This window comes from Corvus moneduloides, chromosome 19 (genome assembly GCF_009650955.1).
Source record: "Corvus moneduloides isolate bCorMon1 chromosome 19, bCorMon1.pri, whole genome shotgun sequence".
NCBI lineage: Eukaryota > Metazoa > Chordata > Aves > Passeriformes > Corvidae > Corvus > Corvus moneduloides.
Genome location: NC_045494.1, coordinates 3,696,597 through 3,714,351, shown reverse-complemented (window position 1 = coordinate 3,714,351; position 17,755 = coordinate 3,696,597). Strand labels below are relative to the sequence as shown.

At 46.1% G+C, this 17,755-nt stretch overlaps 1 protein-coding gene and 1 long non-coding RNA gene across 17 annotated transcripts in view; one reads left to right on the top strand and one right to left on the bottom strand.

Annotated features, from left to right (window-relative positions):
* The first annotated feature begins 10,178 nt into the window (after positions 1–10,178).
* On the top strand, positions 10,179–13,300 carry LOC116453461. 5 transcript variants are annotated; one of them, XR_004243821.1, is made up of 3 exons: positions 10,179–10,330; positions 11,078–11,178; positions 13,170–13,300. It is a non-coding gene; the product is annotated as an uncharacterized LOC116453461 (long non-coding RNA). The 5 variants fall into 5 exon arrangements; XR_004243822.1 differs by having other exon boundaries at positions 10,179–10,400; XR_004243823.1 differs by having other exon boundaries at positions 10,186–10,274.
* BPTF (bromodomain PHD finger transcription factor) overlaps positions 11,701–17,755 on the bottom strand; it is a 54,023-nt gene continuing 47,968 nt past the window's right edge. For 10 of the 12 annotated variants that reach the window (XM_032128839.1, XM_032128840.1, XM_032128842.1 and 7 more), the window contains 3 exons: positions 17,124–17,208; positions 15,223–15,409; positions 11,701–13,707 (listed from right to left, as the gene is read on the bottom strand). In XM_032128839.1, the coding sequence (XP_031984730.1) occupies positions 13,671–13,707; positions 15,223–15,409; positions 17,124–17,208 (309 nt within the window). In that variant the 3' untranslated portion in view covers positions 11,701–13,670. Of the gene's footprint in view, positions 13,708–13,828; positions 14,451–15,222; positions 15,410–17,123; positions 17,209–17,755 lie in introns of those variants that run through there. The other 2 variants (XM_032128841.1, XM_032128850.1) reach the window with 1 other exon arrangement.

Here is a 17,755-nt window from a genome sequence, read left to right as displayed (position 1 = left end):
TTGACCCTGAGTTGATGGACAGTCTTTAAGACCAATTACGCTTCTCACAATTTACATATTTAAACCGCACAGCAAGGCGGGACTTCCCCTTTTGTCGGAGGTCGCCTGTTGGAAGGTGGGGGGGGGTCCGAGCCTCCCGGCCCCGCCGGGCCGGGCCGGGGCCACTGCCCCTTTCCCCCTTTCCCAACACTGCGGCACGGACCCTGGATCACTGCGGGGGGACTGTCCCAGAGCCGCAGGCAGCTAAAACCAGCCATGGACTGTCACACAGCTAAACCCAGCCATGGACTGCTCACAGCTAAACCCATCCAGTGTGGCTTCTGGGGACAGGCGGGTCCCTCTCCTCTCCACGCGGAGCCGGCGGAGTCAACGGGAGCCGGCAGAGCCTCCTGTCTGCAGCCAGCACACTTCGTGCTGAATTGAAGAAGACACCATGCAGCCAGCAGCACAAAGGGAGCGAGGCTTTCCCCACCGTAAAGCCTGAACAAGAACACCCTTCAACATGGCGGCTTCAGAGTCAGAGAGAAAGGGAAGTGAGTCACGTGGGACGGAGCTGAGCATGGCGACGGGAGAAAAGAGGGCGGTGCCGCGATTCTGGCGCGCAGCTTAAACAAAACCTTCTTGCATGCCGTGGTAAGAAACTGTAATACCACAAACTGTTTGTCTCTTTAATCCATTTGAAGAACATGGGGGCATAGAGAATCGTCGTGTGGCCTGTGAAGATTGTGAAGAGTGCCTATGCCAGGCTATATAGAAGTAGTAAGAGGCTGTTAGAGACTTGTGGCGAAGAAAAAGCCTTTGTGTGCAGGCCAAAATAACTTATCCTTAAAAAGATTAATAACCCCATGTGATGGCCTATGTTTTGCAGTGTGAAGGAACTGTGAGATTTTTCATGGAAGAGATGTTCTACACACAGCAGATTGATTGTTTCCGGGCGGGTCTGCTGTTAGTAGCAGTTTGGGAACCACGTGCAACTGAAGGAAAACCCTTTTTTCCTTAAGCATAAGAGAGAGACTTTTCAAGAACTGGAACACTGACTAACATCCCATGTTCTGTTATCCCTTGTGTGAGCTGGGTAAAAGGAGAGAAGTGCTGGGGGGGGGGATTTGCTTTAATTTTGTTTTGTTATTTTCTCTTTACTTTTAATTCTATTAGTAATAAATCTCTTTCATTGTACTGCAACTGTTTAAGGTTTGTGCCTGCTTTGCTTTTTCTCCTAATTCTTATCTCACAGAAGGAAAATAAGTAAGTAATGAATATTTTGAACCAAAACCACTACATTTAATTGGCGTTTCTGCCCGGTTTCGAACTCAACCCACTACACTCACAAAGATAGTAGCAGAGTTCTATAAACTATGAACACCTGCAACCTTGCAAAGCCTTGTTTATGGTACAGTAGAAAAATATTTTGACAATGGATGTTTTAGGATTTTAGCCAATCAGGTGGCTGATCCTTTGTCCAATTAGACTATGAAGAAAAAAAGTCTATAAAAGAGTTTGTAAAATAATTAAATAAATCAATTTTGCTGCACAATTCCTGCCTGTTGGATCTCTCTCCTCTCCTCCCTACGGCTGCAGGATACAGTAATATTTGGTGACCCTGACGTGATGTGCACACTGCAAAGTGTCCTGCACGCTGTGAGCCAAGCCGAATTTCTCTAGAGGTATGCTGTTCCCTTTCCCGCCCTGTCCCGGGATGTCTGAAGGGGCTGAAAGAATGGTGAACAGCGGTTTAAAAACCGACACTGTGTTAACAGTCTGGAAAGGTGTTATCAGTTCAATGAACGCCTCTATCTCTGAGAACTCACTTTGTTAGTTATTAGACTGGGCTGCCCTACATGGCGTCTCCCCGAATGCAGGCAGCACCCTGGATTTTGGGCTGTGGCAGGAGCTAGGCTGTGCTATACGATGCAAGCTCCCATCTGGGGATCCGGCAGTGCTAGAATTATTATGCACTTGGTGGTCATTGTTTTATCTGCTGTTAGACCTTGACTGTAGCAGTAAAGCTGGCTCACCTGCCTCAGTGGAATGTGAAGGAGAGATATCTGGAGGAGACCCCACTGACCTGGCTCCAGGGGCGTGTGGTGGCGGACCCAAAAAATCCGTCCCGGCTCCACGGGCGGAGCATGCCCTGGAGCCTGTACCGGGTCACCCTGCACAGTCGCAGGACTCTGCGCCCCCCAAGAACCCCACGCTGGCAGAGAAACTGGCGGGCGTGTCGGGGCAGTGGGGGGGGGGTGCACAGCTTGCCCTGCCGTTCAGCTCAGCGGCGGCCACTGCTTTTTCGGGGCCACAGTTCAGTGGGCTGGTATCTTGGATGCCCATGGTGGCTCCTAGCCCGGCTGCGCATGCGCCTGCTGCACTGAGAATGCCCGGATGCGACTCGTCTCTCTGTAGCAACAGACAGCGCTGTGGAAAAGCAGAACTAAGCAATCTACCTTCTAATACAGCATCTGCCTTTGTTGACAGAGCTGCCGAACATATCACGACAGCTATTGGAACTGCTCAGCTTGCAAAGGCAGCTGTTGCAGTGGCCAGAGGCGCCCCTCTGTGCGGGGCACACTGTGCCTGTACCTTTTGTGCCGCCCACGCCCCCAGCGAGAGATACGGTGAACACGGAAGTGGCACTGCCAGAAGCTCCAAACCCAGAACCTGCGGCAGCAGTGGCGGCGTTATCCGCCAGCGCAACACCGGCGTTCCAGCCGCCAACGGAGCTGAGACCAGCGACAGAAGCGGCGGACACGGTGGCTGTGCTCCAGCCGGCGGCAGCACCAGCCACTGCCGCAGCACAGGCACTGCCGCAGCTCCAGGCATGACAGCAGCACCGGAGACGGCTGCAGCAGCTCCAGTGCCAAATCGGTTGAAACCGGCTGAGGTTGCATCCCAGAAAGAGGCTGCAGTTGAAACCACAGTGCAGCCGACGGCAGCTTGTGCTGTCAGTTTCTCTTCTGGTCAGTCCAATCCTCCTTGCTCACCTTTGTTCGTTCATGGCACCTCAAAGTTGCCTTTAAGTGATGATTCATCGTCAGGCAGTGAGGCAGAGGAGGCTTTGGCCCCAGGTCGTAAAGCGGCTGTAGCCGGGAGGCGAAAGAAAAGGCTGCTCCAGTCTCGCCCCTGGACCTTCCTGGACTGCACTGTGACAGTGCATCCGAGACACTACAACTGTTTCTGGGAGTCACTTAAGATGCGGGCTCTGGAGGAAGGCAGTTGGGATTTACTGGAAACACTGGGGATGCCATGCAGAGTTGAGGATCCTGAGAGTAATCGGGAAGCTGTTACACTGCATCCACAGGCTGTGCCAGTTTTTCAGGATGGTAGTGACACCCCAAAAGGGGAGATCCAAGCTTTCCCAGTGTATAAGGCTCTCCCAAACTCAGGGCAGCATGATAAGCATGAGGTAATTGCCTGGAAGGTCGCACAGGATCTACAATCCAAGGTTGCACAACATGGGCTCAGTTCTGCTGAGGTTATGCAAATACTAAGGGTGATAAATACAGATTTGCTTGCTCCATTTGGTATCAGGCACTTAGGTCAAATCCTATTTCAACCTGTACAATGTGCAGTTTTTGAGAATACCTGGAGAAAGCTGGCCGACAAAGCTGCATTAGGGAATATGCAGCTCCCTGCTGACGATCCTAGACGTGCAGTAGCGACAGATGCTCTTATGGGGACTGGTCCCTTCTCTGATCCCAGTCTACAGGGTACCTTTCCCTCTAGTGTCCTGCAGCAAGCTCAGCAGGTTGGCATGGCTGCCCTGTTGAAAACCATAGAGCTGACTGCTCCTAGAAAGCAATATACTGAAACAATTCAAGGGAGATCAGAGTCATTCCTCTCTTTTGTAGAGAAAGTCGCTGCTTCTCTCGAGAAGCAGGTTGACAATAACGGGTTAAGGCACTTGTTCTTAAGGCAGTTAGTAAGAGATAACGCAAACGAGGAGTGCTGAAAAATCATAGATGCCTTACCAGGAGAACCTGAGCCCACAGACATGGTCGAGGCCTGCTCTAAAATGGGATCTGGGAACCAGAAAAGGTCTGCTTTGGCTGCGCTTCTTCAGCCTGTTCACGCATCTTCTGGTCGTGGACCAAAGCAACCCAAACGCACAAAAAACCAGAAATAGCCTAAGCCGAGCCAAGAAGAGAACACAGTGATCCCCCAGTGCAAGAGGTGTGGCAGGCCAGGGGATTGCTCGGACTATTGTAGATCTCAGACTCATGCCGATGGTTGGCCTTTGTCGGGAAATTTTCACTGGGGTGCAAGGAGCGGGAATTGCCCTCTGATGCAGTCGCTCCCCCAGAGGGTGGCACAGATACAGGCACAGGCCTACTCAGCCACCCTAGAGAAGGCAATGCCAGGGCTGACAGGCTGGCCAGCCCTGCGAGGGTAGGGCCTCAGCCTGAAAAAATTGCACAAGCCAAGGTATCGCACGGTTTCTTCCATCAAAGTGCACACACCCTGCAGAAGTAGTTTCATTTAACGCCAACCGAAGCGCGCGACATTGTCAGCGCTTGTGCTGACTGTCATGGACTCACTGCGCCTTTGCCAGTGGGGGTAAACCCCAGAGAGCTAAAAGCCTTGCAGATTTGGCAAACGGATGTAACTCACATCCCAGAATTTGGTCGGCTGAAATATGTGCACGTGTCTATTGACACTTTCTCCTCGGCTATGTGGGCTACTGCTCACACTGGAGAGAAAGGCCATGATGTCATTGCCCATTGGAAATTGGCTTTTTCAGTCCTAGGCATGCCGGCTGTTGTGAAGACCGATAATGGTCCTGCCTCAGAGAAGACGTGGCAGTTCTTGCACCTGTGGGGTGTAGACCATACCTTCGGTATCCCACATTCTCCTACTGGCCAAGCCATTGTTGAACGTGCTCATGGTACTTTGAAGCGTGTTTTGGAAAACCAAAAAGGGGGAATGCATGGATAAATCCCACAGAGCCGACTAGAAAAAGCTTTGTATACAATTAATCCCCTTACAGTACAACAAAATTCAAATAATCCTGTTATTCTGAATCATTTTCTCTCATTGCAGTCTTCAGCCGAGACACAACTGCCCCGGGCAAAAGTCTGGGTACGGAATTTACTAACTAACCAGTGGGAAGGCCCGCATGAGCTTATCGTTTGGGGTCATTGATATGCTTGCGTTTCCACAGATACTGGGGTACGGTGGCTACCTGAAAAATGCATTCGCCCTGACCTGCGGCACCAGAGGCAGAACAGGCAACCTCCAAATGATGACCAGAAAGCCAACCATCCAAATGGTGACCAGAATGTAGATCATCAGCCTAATGACTCTTCTGATGATGACCAAGATGTCAACCATCAGGCGGATGGTCCTTCTACAAGCAGAGACTGGGATGGTCCTTCCACAAGCAGAGACTGAACTTTAAATTTCTTGTTATGGAGTCAGATAGTTAAAGCCTTAAGGACATATTTAGAATTAATAACTTATGTAAATTTCTATTTAGGATTAATAGTAGAATTGTTATCTTATAAAACAAAAAGGGGGAATTGTGGATACAAATATTGCTGCTAGCAAGAATTTTTCTTGCTTCTTTCTAAGCCCAGGAGATACTTTTCTCTCTCACAAAGATAGTAGCAGAGTTCTATAAACTATGAACACCTGCAACCTTGCAAAGCCTTGTTTATGGTACAGTAGAAAAATATTTTGACAATGGATGTTTTAGGATTTTAGCCAATCAGGTGGCTGATCCTTTGTCCAATTAGACTATGAAGAAAAAAGTCTATAAAAGAGTTTGTAAATAATTAAATAAATCAATCTTGCTGCACAATTCCTGCCTGTTGGATCTCTCTCCTCTCCTCCCTATGGCTGCGGGATACAGTAATATGTGCATCCAAAGGCACTTTATGAACTGCAGGAGAGTCTATGATTTGGCAGTGCAAACATCCATCCCTGCTGAACCTTTTATTCTCCCAGCAAGCCGTTTACATAAACTTGTGCCAGACGCAACAGTTCCTGGGGAAGTATTTGTGTCTGCACGAGACTTCCCTTCATGCTCTGTTGGTAGTTTCCCTGATTCTTAAGAGGCTGTCCATTAGCCTGGAAACGATATTTACATTGTTTCGCATAATGTCCCTGTTTATTACATTGGTTACACAGAATTGCTCTGGGGGCTACCTTATTGTTGCTAATTGCTCCAGAGGACAGAGTTCTGTGAGGGCGCTGAGATTTAAAGTGGCCTGGCTGTCCACAGCTATAACAGTTACGTGTAACTTCAATAGCTGCTGCAACAGCTGTAGCAACACCCGGTTAGCATAGCCATTTGATGTAGTGCAGTCCCTATTTTTGCACATCCATTAATCATATCATTCAGTGAGGGGTTTTTCATAGACAGCAAATCAATAGCTTTTCTGCATTCCTCATTTGCATTGTTTCGTGCCATTTGCAAAATTAAAGTTTCTTTTACATTTACATCTACTATTCGTTTTTCTATCACATCCTAAAAGTGGTCCAAAAAGGCCATAAAAGTTTCGTTAGGATTCTGTTTTATAGTTGTGTAACTTTTTTCAGGAGCTGACATATTCGCCACCTTAAACAGAGCAGAGACTGCAAAGCATGGCAATGGGACTGCTCTAGGATCAGAGGATGCAAGCGAGCCTGTAGCTGAGGGTCGTCCATGGTGTTCAATCCCATTAATTGGGGTAAACCTGCACTGAACCGAGGATCAACTACAGGCAATCGCATATTATTTAAGGCAGTGTCCTCACAAGAACTCCTCCACTCATTCTCAAACACCACATACTGAACCAGCATGCAGAGCAATTTAGCAATCTGCTTTAAATCAAAAGGAGTTAATTCTCGCTATAAATTTCAGCATTTTTGTCACAGCAGGGGACCCCAAACTGTAATTAGTAGCAAGCTGGCGTAGCTCGGATAGTACCTGCCAGTTAAATGGAACATGCTGATCAGGCACCTGGCCGCTCCCTCCAACGACCGGAAAAGCAGAGGCTACTGGGTCTTCTGAATATAACTCCCCTGAGTATGGTAATTGCGAATAACAAGTTGCTTGGCTGCCTCGTAATCTTTCTCAGCTTAAGCTGCAAGCCTGATATCTCTTCAAAAAGCTGCAGGATCTTGCATGCCCAAAGTTACAGATAAGGGTTGCAAAATTGAAGTATCTCTATAAAGCAGGCTATCATTTTGAATCCCTGGCATGGATTGTTTTGCACCTTGTACAAAAGGATTAGTAGTAGCAGACAGCGGGGGTGCGGCAGCAGGCAGCAGGGGTGCCGAGGGTGCAATTTCATTCCCACCCTTTCCATCACTGTCACTCCGCACAGCTGGTGGTAAAGGTGGATCAAAGTAGTTCGTGGGGACAGGAGGGGGGGAAGAGGAGGGAGAAGGAGGGTTGGAAGGGGGAGTAAGTGAATCCCTCCATGGCTTGGGTATTGGAAACAATACAGGTTTTGCCCTGCCAGCCTGTGCCCCATCAACCCCTCCCACTGCAATGTTCCCAGTCCTACCAGCATTATCAGTCTCCGTTCTCTCTGCTGTGCCAGCTGCTGCAGCGTCTTGTTCTTTTTTCCGTTCTTTCAAAGTGTCTAAAACTAACCTCCATGTTGTCGTAAGTCCTTTAACAGTATCATCTCCACAAAAAGCAAGGACCAAAATATGCCATCCCACTGTTTCCCATGTCTGTGCGCTAAAAGCATTGGCACATGTAGTCTCATGCCCTTGACTTCTGCACCACAGTAACAGTCTTTGCAATATCAACTTATCATAATTTATGCCATGTCATTTTAACATCAACATCTATATATTAACTATGGATTTTTCCTCTTGGGATGTATTTGCTCCCATTTTGTTCCCAATGGCTCAGCTTTAAAAAGGTTGCAGTCAATCTGGATCTTGGTAGCTCTCCCCACTACTTTTCTCCCGTTGGGCTCCGTCTCCCATGCCCTGCACGCAGGCCTCCTGCTCTACAGGCAGGCTCTTTGGATCACGTTATGGGTCACCAGATGTAGCTATGTCAAGACAGACATAAAAGCACGACACTTGTTGTAATCCAAAGCCGCGAAAGTTTTTTTATTTTTTCTACTGCTACTCTTATACCTCTTCACAATTGCTGTGGCTTATTGAGACTGGCTGCTTAGCAAACAATGACAAGGCTGTCTAACAAACAATGACCATTCAAGAGTAAAACAATTAGCTATACAAGCAAAAGTATAGTTGTTACATATTATCCTCAAATTCTTCCTTGTACACACTTAACGACCCATAATAAGAACATCCTCTCCTTGTGTCCTGAACATGTTCTCATTGATTATCTTCTTGGCTTTCTCTGTGGGTTTCACTGAAGCTGCAAAATTTCACGGTAAAAAGTCTCACGGGTAAATTCTGACTGTCTTTAGGTCTGACTCTGTGAGGAAGTAAGTCCAGCCGTCAGTCTCATCAGAGGGACACACCAGAAAGCATCGCAAATTGTCCCTTTGCCCTCTCTGAGCCGGCTGAATTCACCCCTAACACGGCTTCAAAGTGCCCCAAATCTTGTCCACTGGTGAGGGGAGTGGCGGGGGCATCAGGACACATCTGTGTCCCAGCAGCTGCGTGCCCAGCCAGGACCAGGAGCAGGGCTGGGGCTGCTCCCAAAGTTGCCCCACCCCGATGACACAGCCGGACACGGGCTGAGGGGCGCTGGATCAGGCTTTCTTGTCCACCTGCATGTCATGAGTGAGCACAAAATCTACCTATCCTCTGCAGCACGCCATCCTGTTGCAGAGCCATTCCCAATGGAAGCTGTGAGCCCGTGAAGAGCCAGTGCCGCAGCAGGATCCTAGCAGCAGCTGTGCAAGTCAAGAGAGAGGAGCTCACCTGGAGCAGGTTCCTGCCAGGATTAATCATCCTATGGGTTCCCACCAGGGTCTCGTTGCTTCCAAAAGACCCCACAGTGTCACTGTGGCCCCTCGGTTCTACCAGGTTCCATAGCGCCACTGTGGTGCCCAGGGTTCCGTCAGCTTCCAAAAGGCCCCACTGTTTCCAGGGCACCCTGAGCTTCTGTGGTGTCACAGTGGAGCCAGGCTTCTGTCAGGTTCCACAGCGTCACAAAGGGTCTCCTAGGTTCCCTGAGCTTCTGTGGTGTAACAGTGGAGCCAGGGTTGCATGTAGTTCCACAGCATCACAAAGGGTCTCCTGGGAGCCACGGGGTCACAAAGCACCGTGGGTTCTGTGTGGCCCCACTGTGTCACAATGGCCGCTGGCTTCCACGAGCCCCCGCAGTGTCCCAGTGGGCCCGTGGCTTTAGGAGTGGGTGGCTGGGAGCTGGTGCCCCACCAGCGGCTGGGGGAGAAGCAGCAGGGACAGCGTGCGGACAGTGCACTGGCCACTTCTGTGGCCACTCGTGTCTCTGTCCCTGCCACAGCCGTGGTTTGGAACAGCAGATCCGGGTCCTTAGGTGTGCAGGTGACAGTCACGGCCTGGAGCACGGCTGCTCCCGGGGGACGCCCTGGGGCACGAGAACAGCAGGGATTCGTTCCCCACACGCTGCGGCTTTCCTTGCCGGCTGAGATTGAGCCCCGGTACGAAGCCAGCCCTCTCTGGGAAACGGCCAGGGCCGTGGCACTCTGCAGCTCCCTGCAAGGCCCGGCTTTGGCAGCTTTGAGGCCCAAAGGCCAGTGCCAGACAGTTTGCCCTTGACATTTGTGTCTAGAGCTGAGCCAGAAATGTCCTATTGCGGGGTGCCCCTTTCCTACAGTCACTGGCATCCCGGGAGCAAATCCGGCAGGAGGAGAATGTGGGCGAGAGCAAGCTCCGCAGTAAACTCTTGCCCTCTATGTACGACAGAATCTGAAAGTCTCTTCTCGAGGTCGTCTCTGCTCTTGCACTGCTTAAAAGCCCAAAGGTGCGCTTCATCTCAGCCAGGAAGCTGAGCCCCGGCATACTGGCGCCATAAAGCCCTGCCCCACTCCATCACCTGACGGCAAGTCCCACGCCGCTCTCACGCCCTCGCAGAGCCCTTCCCATGCTGCCTCCCCCGACCGGCCGGCGCCTGCCGCCGGCTCTGCGCCCGCGTGCGGCCCTGAAACCGCTGCAATTCCCTGTGCTGAGCGGGGCCGGCAGCCTGCTCCGGTCGACACTAGAAAGGGATTTTGCATGGCCGCCGCCCGTCCTTGCCCCTCCCACCCCGCTTTCGGCCCCGAGCAAAGCCCAGCCCGCTCCCCGGCGCCGCGGCACCGCCCCCGCGACCCACCCCTGTCATCCTAGCCCCATTTGGATTGGCCGCTCGCCCGCCGCCATAGGCATTCTCTCCGACAAGGGTGAGCAGTGGTGCCTGCAGAGCCACGGAAATCTCTCCGCGTATGGCCAGTGCAGGGTCCGCTCCTCGCGTCAGCGTCATCCCATTCGGAGGCTGCAAGTCCACGGGGACGAGGACGCAGTTGGGGGTGGGGGTAACAGGGGAGGGGCTTTCCATATACCCCGGCCAGTGGATACTGGGGGTCCCTCTCCCTCTGCGGGGGCTTTTGGGGACACAGGAGGGACCAGTAGAGGCGGGACAGAGAATACCAACGGAGGGGGGAGATTTGCGGTGGCAGGCAAAAGAAGGACACCCCAGAAAGCCTCTCAAATTGTCCCTTTGCCCTCTCTGAGCGGGCCGAATTCACCCCTAACACAGCTTCAAAGTGCCCCAAATCTTGTCCACTGGTGAGGGGAGTGGCGGGGGCATCAGGACACACCTGTGTCCCAGCAGCTGCGTGCCCAGCCAGGACCAGGAGCAGGGCTGGGGCTGCTCCCAAAGTTGCCCCACCCCGATGACACAGCCGGACACGGGCTGAGGGGCGCTGGATCAGGCTTTCTTGTCCACCTGCATGTCATGAGTGAGCACAAAATCTACCTATCCTCTGCAGCATGCCATCCTGTTGCAGAGCCATTCCCAAAGGCTTATCACATACTAAACACAACTCCTGAACAACAATTCCTAGATCGAGAGGATTTCCAGTCTTGCACTTGCTATTTCAAAACTCTCCCATCAACAGCCACACTGAGAACTGGATAGCGGTCACGTTCAACACCTGCCATGGTAATTTTGGTACCTCACAGTCCATAATTTTCTTTCCAGCAGGATAATTATGGAATATTCTGCCAGCACCACACAGAAATCCATGTGTACAGGAATAACTGTTGTCATCCCATCTGTCCAGGGAGTTTACTCGAGGCTTTTGGGTAAGCCAAACTTCTTACTGTACTTTAAATCTCCATTAACTTCTGCATGAACTGAATTGAGATTGAGGATAATTGCTTCAAATTTGAAGAGACAGAAAAGGAAAATCAAGCTGGCACAGCTCACATTATCAATACCTCTTACAACATACGACCATTTCAAAACAACTGTTGCAATAATCTATAAAATACAAAGAGGACGAGAACTGAGCAGAGATCACAAACCTTATGAACTTTATGCTTTACAGCAGGTGGGGATTAATCACAAGTGATTTATTTTCTGTAACACCATTTAACTATAAAACATCACCACCAATAAATCCAGAGAAGTACCTCGACCTGCCCAATGAAACAGGCTCTCATGGAATAACAGAATGGTTTGGGTTGGGTGATTAATCAGCAGCATTAAATTGCATGTATGGATTATTTCCCTAATCAACCTGATTCACAGTTACGTATGATCTGGCAAAGCCAAGGCTTATATCCAATAACATTATCAAATGTTTCATTAGAAACACCACCAAATCCGTGTCAAACACATTACTTTATTTGTCTAGGATGATGTGTCCTATAAGGTACAAAAAAGTACTCTTCAGTTTGCCACAATTTGTTAAAAACAGCAATCTATTGCCTACAGGTAGGAAAGATTTAAATCATGTCAATATGGATTTAGGTATGAATAAATAGTACAGAAATGCTGAGAAGTTGGGATGAGATGCAGGATATGTCCCAGTGCTGTTAAAGGTGAGATTCTTCCTTGTCGCATTAAAACACACTGCTTACAATATGCAGCATCTTTTTAAAATGTCAAAGGACAACATAACCTAAATGCAACTACTCTTCTTTGACTTTCAGAAGCATAAATGGATTGTTTCCACACTGAACAATTAGTAATTTTCACAGATAGTTTAAATGACAACATTTGTATGTACAAAAACACATGGGTTTTTAGTAGATAAAATCCCCCCAGAAGAACCTGAACACCTGAGCTGGAAGTGTAAGAAAGGGTGGTCAGTAGCAACATCTTTTTAAGAAAAATAACAGAGGAGGTTCTTGCATAGCAAGGTGTGAGGTTAAACCCAAAAGGAGCTTATCCATAAATCAGGTAAATCCCAGACCACTGTAGAACAGAAGTTGACTGTGAGTTAGTGCAAAAGCTGGTCAGGTGGGTGAGGAGCTGCAGGGAAACCAGGGCTGGGAACTACAGACAGGTACCAGAGCAAGTCAGTCACACACAGCAAAAGAAAAGCCTCCTCATCTGCAATTTGCATCTTCTTGGACTCCAGTTCATCCCTCAGGGCAGCACTGCTCCCACAGGGAACACTGGGGCAGCCCAGGAGGCTCCCAGGGACGCAACTACAGGTGGTGCTCAGCATTCCCAGAGCACTTGGCAAAGATCACTGAGCTCCAGTGGGCAGGGACACCTCACAGACACCTCTTACCCTGTCACAGCTGGAACAGTCATTGTGGCACCACTGTGGGAATGTTTCATTGGGATAACGGGACTGGAACACGATTGGGTCCCACTCCCTGGCCATTCCCACCCCTGTTCCTTGCAATCCCTACACTCCTGCACAGATCCCCGAAGTGTCACACACACGTGTCAGCGCACACTCAAACACACCTACGGCTGTGGGGAGAACAATGATCTCCATTTATTTTGTTTCATATACATCCATATTTTGAATTTTAATACAAAAGAAAAAAAATTAGAATCTGACAAATGTTTACAAACAAGATACCTTCAAATAGATTTTACTCAGTTCAGTCTGGTGCAGAGTAAATGACAAATTGTACTGTTTGTTATATTCAAGGCAACAGAGTCTGTAGTCCATGACCACTCAGCCCAACTTTTATGCAAGCTTGTTTTAATCTACCATGAATGATAAACTCCTTGTTGATTCCCAGTCCTGTGTATGTGCACATGTGTACATAGCAGCTCCTTTCATAGAAAGAAAAGACATCTAGAGGTCTTCTTGTACTTTTACCTACAGGAATCATGTTAAGATACAGAATGGATTACATGGAACCGGGGCTGGATTTTATAAGAAAAAATAATTAGCTGACAAATGAGGGCAGCAATAAAAAAGCGTCTTTTTTGCAACAATAAATAAATACAGTCAAAGTTTTCTGTGTGGACTTTAAACCAGCTTCTTCACTGAAGAACAGACGTGGCATTTCCATGGAGTTAAATGTGACCCCATTTACTGTATCTTTTTTCTTTCTCTCTTTCTCCTTCAACAAAACAAAGTTTTCCTGCTTCTGCCACAATAGTACAACAACTTGATCTTGACAAGAAAGTGGTGCTGCTGATTTTTATTTCTTTGTCCTTTGGACAAAATAAGCCAAGAATATAATTTGACTGTTGTGACCAATAAAAACGCAGTTTACATCAAGTCTTGTCAGGATAACCTGACTAAAAACATCTGGCTCCTTAATTAAAAATTGTCAGACAACCAGATCCTTGCTTGTGTGTTTGGTTAACACGCTGAACTCTAAGAAGCTGTAGACTGCAGTTTGTTGTTATGGGACCTGCAGAATACAGAAGAAAGTGAAGAATTAAGCACCCTTCAATTTGGAGAACACAGTTGCTGCAAGGTGTTGCCAAAAATAAATCATAATGAGGGAATTACCACCATGTTGCTTCCATTTATTTTTTTCCCCTTCAGAAATAAAAAAGGACACTTAAAATAATTTTTTCTCTGAATTTTAAGCCTATTTTCTCCTCCAGAATACAAATATTTCGGTACTTGTAAAATACAGTGTGTCACTGGAATATTCCAAAATGCCTGAAATCAGTTTTACTCACATATTTACATAATAGTAGTCCATTGAAAGGAAAGCAAAAAGACATTTTTAGTTGTAAATATTTATAATAAGGTCTACTTTGCTTAAATTTATTCAAGAACTCTTTGGATTAACTTAAAAGAAAAAAAACTGAACAGGCATGTTAAAGTCACATTTTTGCTAAGCAGAGTTCAGCAAAACTCCTCTTTGACATTCACAGTTTTATTAGTGACTTAAACAATAAAATACAAGGTCTCCATGATGAATTTTTCATTTTTCTCAATACAGTATTTGAGGAACGGAACAATTTTTTGTTAATACAGTGATGTTCACCACTGTGACTGCTGGCAACAAAAACATTTACTTTTTAGACAAATGACCTGGATTTTTAGGGCAGTTTAATGTCATTGAATTGTACAATAAAAGAAAGTGACCCCAACATCCAGTTCTGATTCCAGTTAAAAAGTTCAGACTAAAGATATCACAATCTGCAAGAAAAGAAAGAAGACGGATGGTATAAATGAAAAACAATAACAAATAAAATGCAGCAATGAAATCAGCGTGCAAGCACAGTGAGTGCTGGGGACCCAGCTAATGGCAGTGACAGAAACATGGGTTGAAAACTACCTGATAAAAATTATTATTACAGTATTGAACTGGAAAGAAAAATGCATATTCTTTTCCAGGAATGTCTGTATCTATGTCTACATCAGCCCTTCTTCAGAAAAAATAATTTTAAAAGAAAGTTTAATTTTAAAAGGTAAATTTTGAATTATGTTTCATTTTCTGTCTCCTACTTTAAACCTTACTTATTCCCTCTGTTTCAAAGGTGGTAAGTTATAAAAAGATGAGAGAAGGTGTAACACTGAAGTATTTTAATTTCTTTCATTTGATTATAAGCTTCACAGCAGGATTGTCTCTTATTAGCATGAGAAGTATTTACTGCAGAGTAGAACATCAGCACAACTCAGACACAGTATTTGTCCTGATCAGTAATTACTCTCATTAAGTTTTCTGCAGCAATGAGTTGAAGTATCATTCAAATTTTGCAAATTTATGATACCACCCGAATTTTTTACAACTCCTTTTGAATAAACATTCCAAAGTAACCTCCATAAAACCGTATTTAAACCTTAATTTGGACAAAATTTTCCAGGAAAGGCCACAGAGCAGCAAATTCCTCTATGAATGCAGGATAAGCTTAGAAAGGAGATTTCAGGGGCCAATGCAACATCTGTGGTTAGGAACACTCCAGCTTACCTGCTTGCCTTAAATCCTTTTAGTTTCTGTACAAAGAAGGACTCGAGAACTTCTGCACACTGGTAAAAAGGGGAGTCACTTGGATTGTAGTAACGGCAGTTATCAAAAATTTTGGTCATGTCTGCCACAAACTCCGTGACCTTTTTGTAGTAGCGTTTCAGGATTCTTTCTTCCATGGTTGCAAGGTCTTCAAAGAAACCAAATATTATTTAAATGAGACACTTTCATTCTCAACAGAAATCTACATTGTCAAGACTGTGGGAAACAAAGCATTATCCAGGTTAGAGGCTTTTCCAGGAATGCTGGTTGTGACTGGTGACACCAGTAGGTCTCCCTCAGAAGCGACACTTAGGCATGAATATGTTGTGTGCAGCTAAATTCAATAAAATGCAAGAATCACAATGACCAGGGAAAACCTTTGCAAGGAGCTCCCTGCTTTTTCTGAAGAAATGAAGGGAAGGTCAGACAACCAAGATTCAGGTACCATGTACATGTAACAGCCATCACCTCCTGACTATTTTTTGAATTCCTGCCTTGCTTTGAACAAACTATCAATTCTCATGGGCATATGCACATTACACATGGCACAGATGAAAGATTTCAAGTGCAGGGTCATGCAAAATTCCAGAGCTCACATCCTTACTGATCAGACACATTAAGGAGACAGGAATGGTGATACGAACAGTAATTGTCCCATTTTAATCCACATATCAATTAAAAACAGGGAGAGGAACAAAACCTGTCAAATACAAATATAGCTGTGTAAATGTCTCGTGGCACTTTTAGCCAGAAAAACAACTATCTGCCCTTGAAAAATGTCCTTAAGGTGCTTATTTTGAGATACCAGTAATGCCCGAATGTGTGCAAACTGCAGATGGGTCTGGATTACCTGATGTATTTTACTAAGATTTACTTGTATACTTAGAGGCGCCTTTTCCTCCTACTTAAGTCAGAAAGGGCTAAATGCACTTCTGTTTACTCCACTAGCAGTATCGTAATTTGAGCTTTCCTTATAAACTTTAACCCATCCACCATGGAATAGGAATTGTTCAGCATTGTCATAACAGCACAGTCCAAAACTTGGAACAGAAAAGGACACAATTTCTAAACAAAATACTGTTTTCAGTCAACATACCACAACATTTTGCCAAGATACTAAACTGAACTTTCCTATTTCTAGGATGAGTAAGGAGTAGGTGAGAAAGCTCTAATGACACACTGGCTCTCATTTAGAGATATGAAAAGGTATTGGTTCAATACTGGAAGGAAAGGAATAACATTCCCAACACCATTTCTGCCAGGAGATAGATTTTCTCAAGAAATTTCACATCCAAGTGCTTATCCAGTTTTAACTGGTGAGCTCTAAGAAGATTAGAGTAAAGCACTGTAAAGCTGCAGCATCTCCCTTTCAACTTCGCCCACATTCACAATATCTGAATGCATTTTGTTCCTGCAGCTTTAAAGATAAATTACACATAAAACAAAATTTACTATTACTATCAAGTCATATGAAGATAATTTTAAACTCCATCTTAAGGTGCACGTCATGCTTCCATAGCATCACATCCTGCTCAGCCTCTGGAGGAGAAGCTCATGCACAAAGACAGAAAAAAATTGTCCTCTTTAAATGAAGAAATTTAAAAACATGAGTTCTATCCTATTGCTGCATTGACTTCCACATTTCATCTGTAAGACAGGCAGTTATTTAGGGTGAAGGAGTCAGCCTAGAAGTAGATAAAACAGCCTTCATGAACTTCTGAATGTATCAGTGAGAAATCACAGTGTTTCATCTGCCTAACCTGTGAATTTTGCAAAATATGGCTGGAACTAGTCAGCAGGAAATTAACTTGTTATTCCAAAGCCCAAACCCACTCACTCAGGCTGTTCTCACCAACACTTACCCATTGGTTCTTTGATGACACCATAATAATCTGGTGCATCGTTGGGATCTACTGGTTCTAAGAACGGCCACGCCATTTTGTGAGCCTGGCAGGGAAACAGGAGAGAATTAAAATATAAAATCGAGTTAAACTAGGTACTATTAATAGGTAAATATTTTCATCCTTTTATCTGTTGGGGTCTGGAGTTGAATTTCAGGAAGAAGTGCAGCATTATATGAAAAAGGAACCAGTTCTCATCTGATGACTGGGTAAAGTTTTAAATGCCAGTGACCCAGTAGTTCGGCTTCAAAACAGGAAACTGTGAAATTCAGACATAACAGGATACTGTTCTGAACAGGCTGCATGGAAAAGTATGGAATGAATTTACTGAGAGTGCTTTCTAGCACCCTAAAATTAATATGCTTTTATAAATGTATGCAAAATACAGGACAATGCAAATTATTACTTAGAGGATTTCTGTTACCACAGTTTTAAGAATTGTACCAGAATTCTTAAAAAGTCTTTAGAGTTGTAGCAGAAAAAGCCTATTTGGGAGTGACAGAGAAACCAAAAATATACTGTATTGTTGGACAGTGACATATTCTTATTATCAAGATGCCATCATTTACATGCTGATAATGACCCCCTATGAG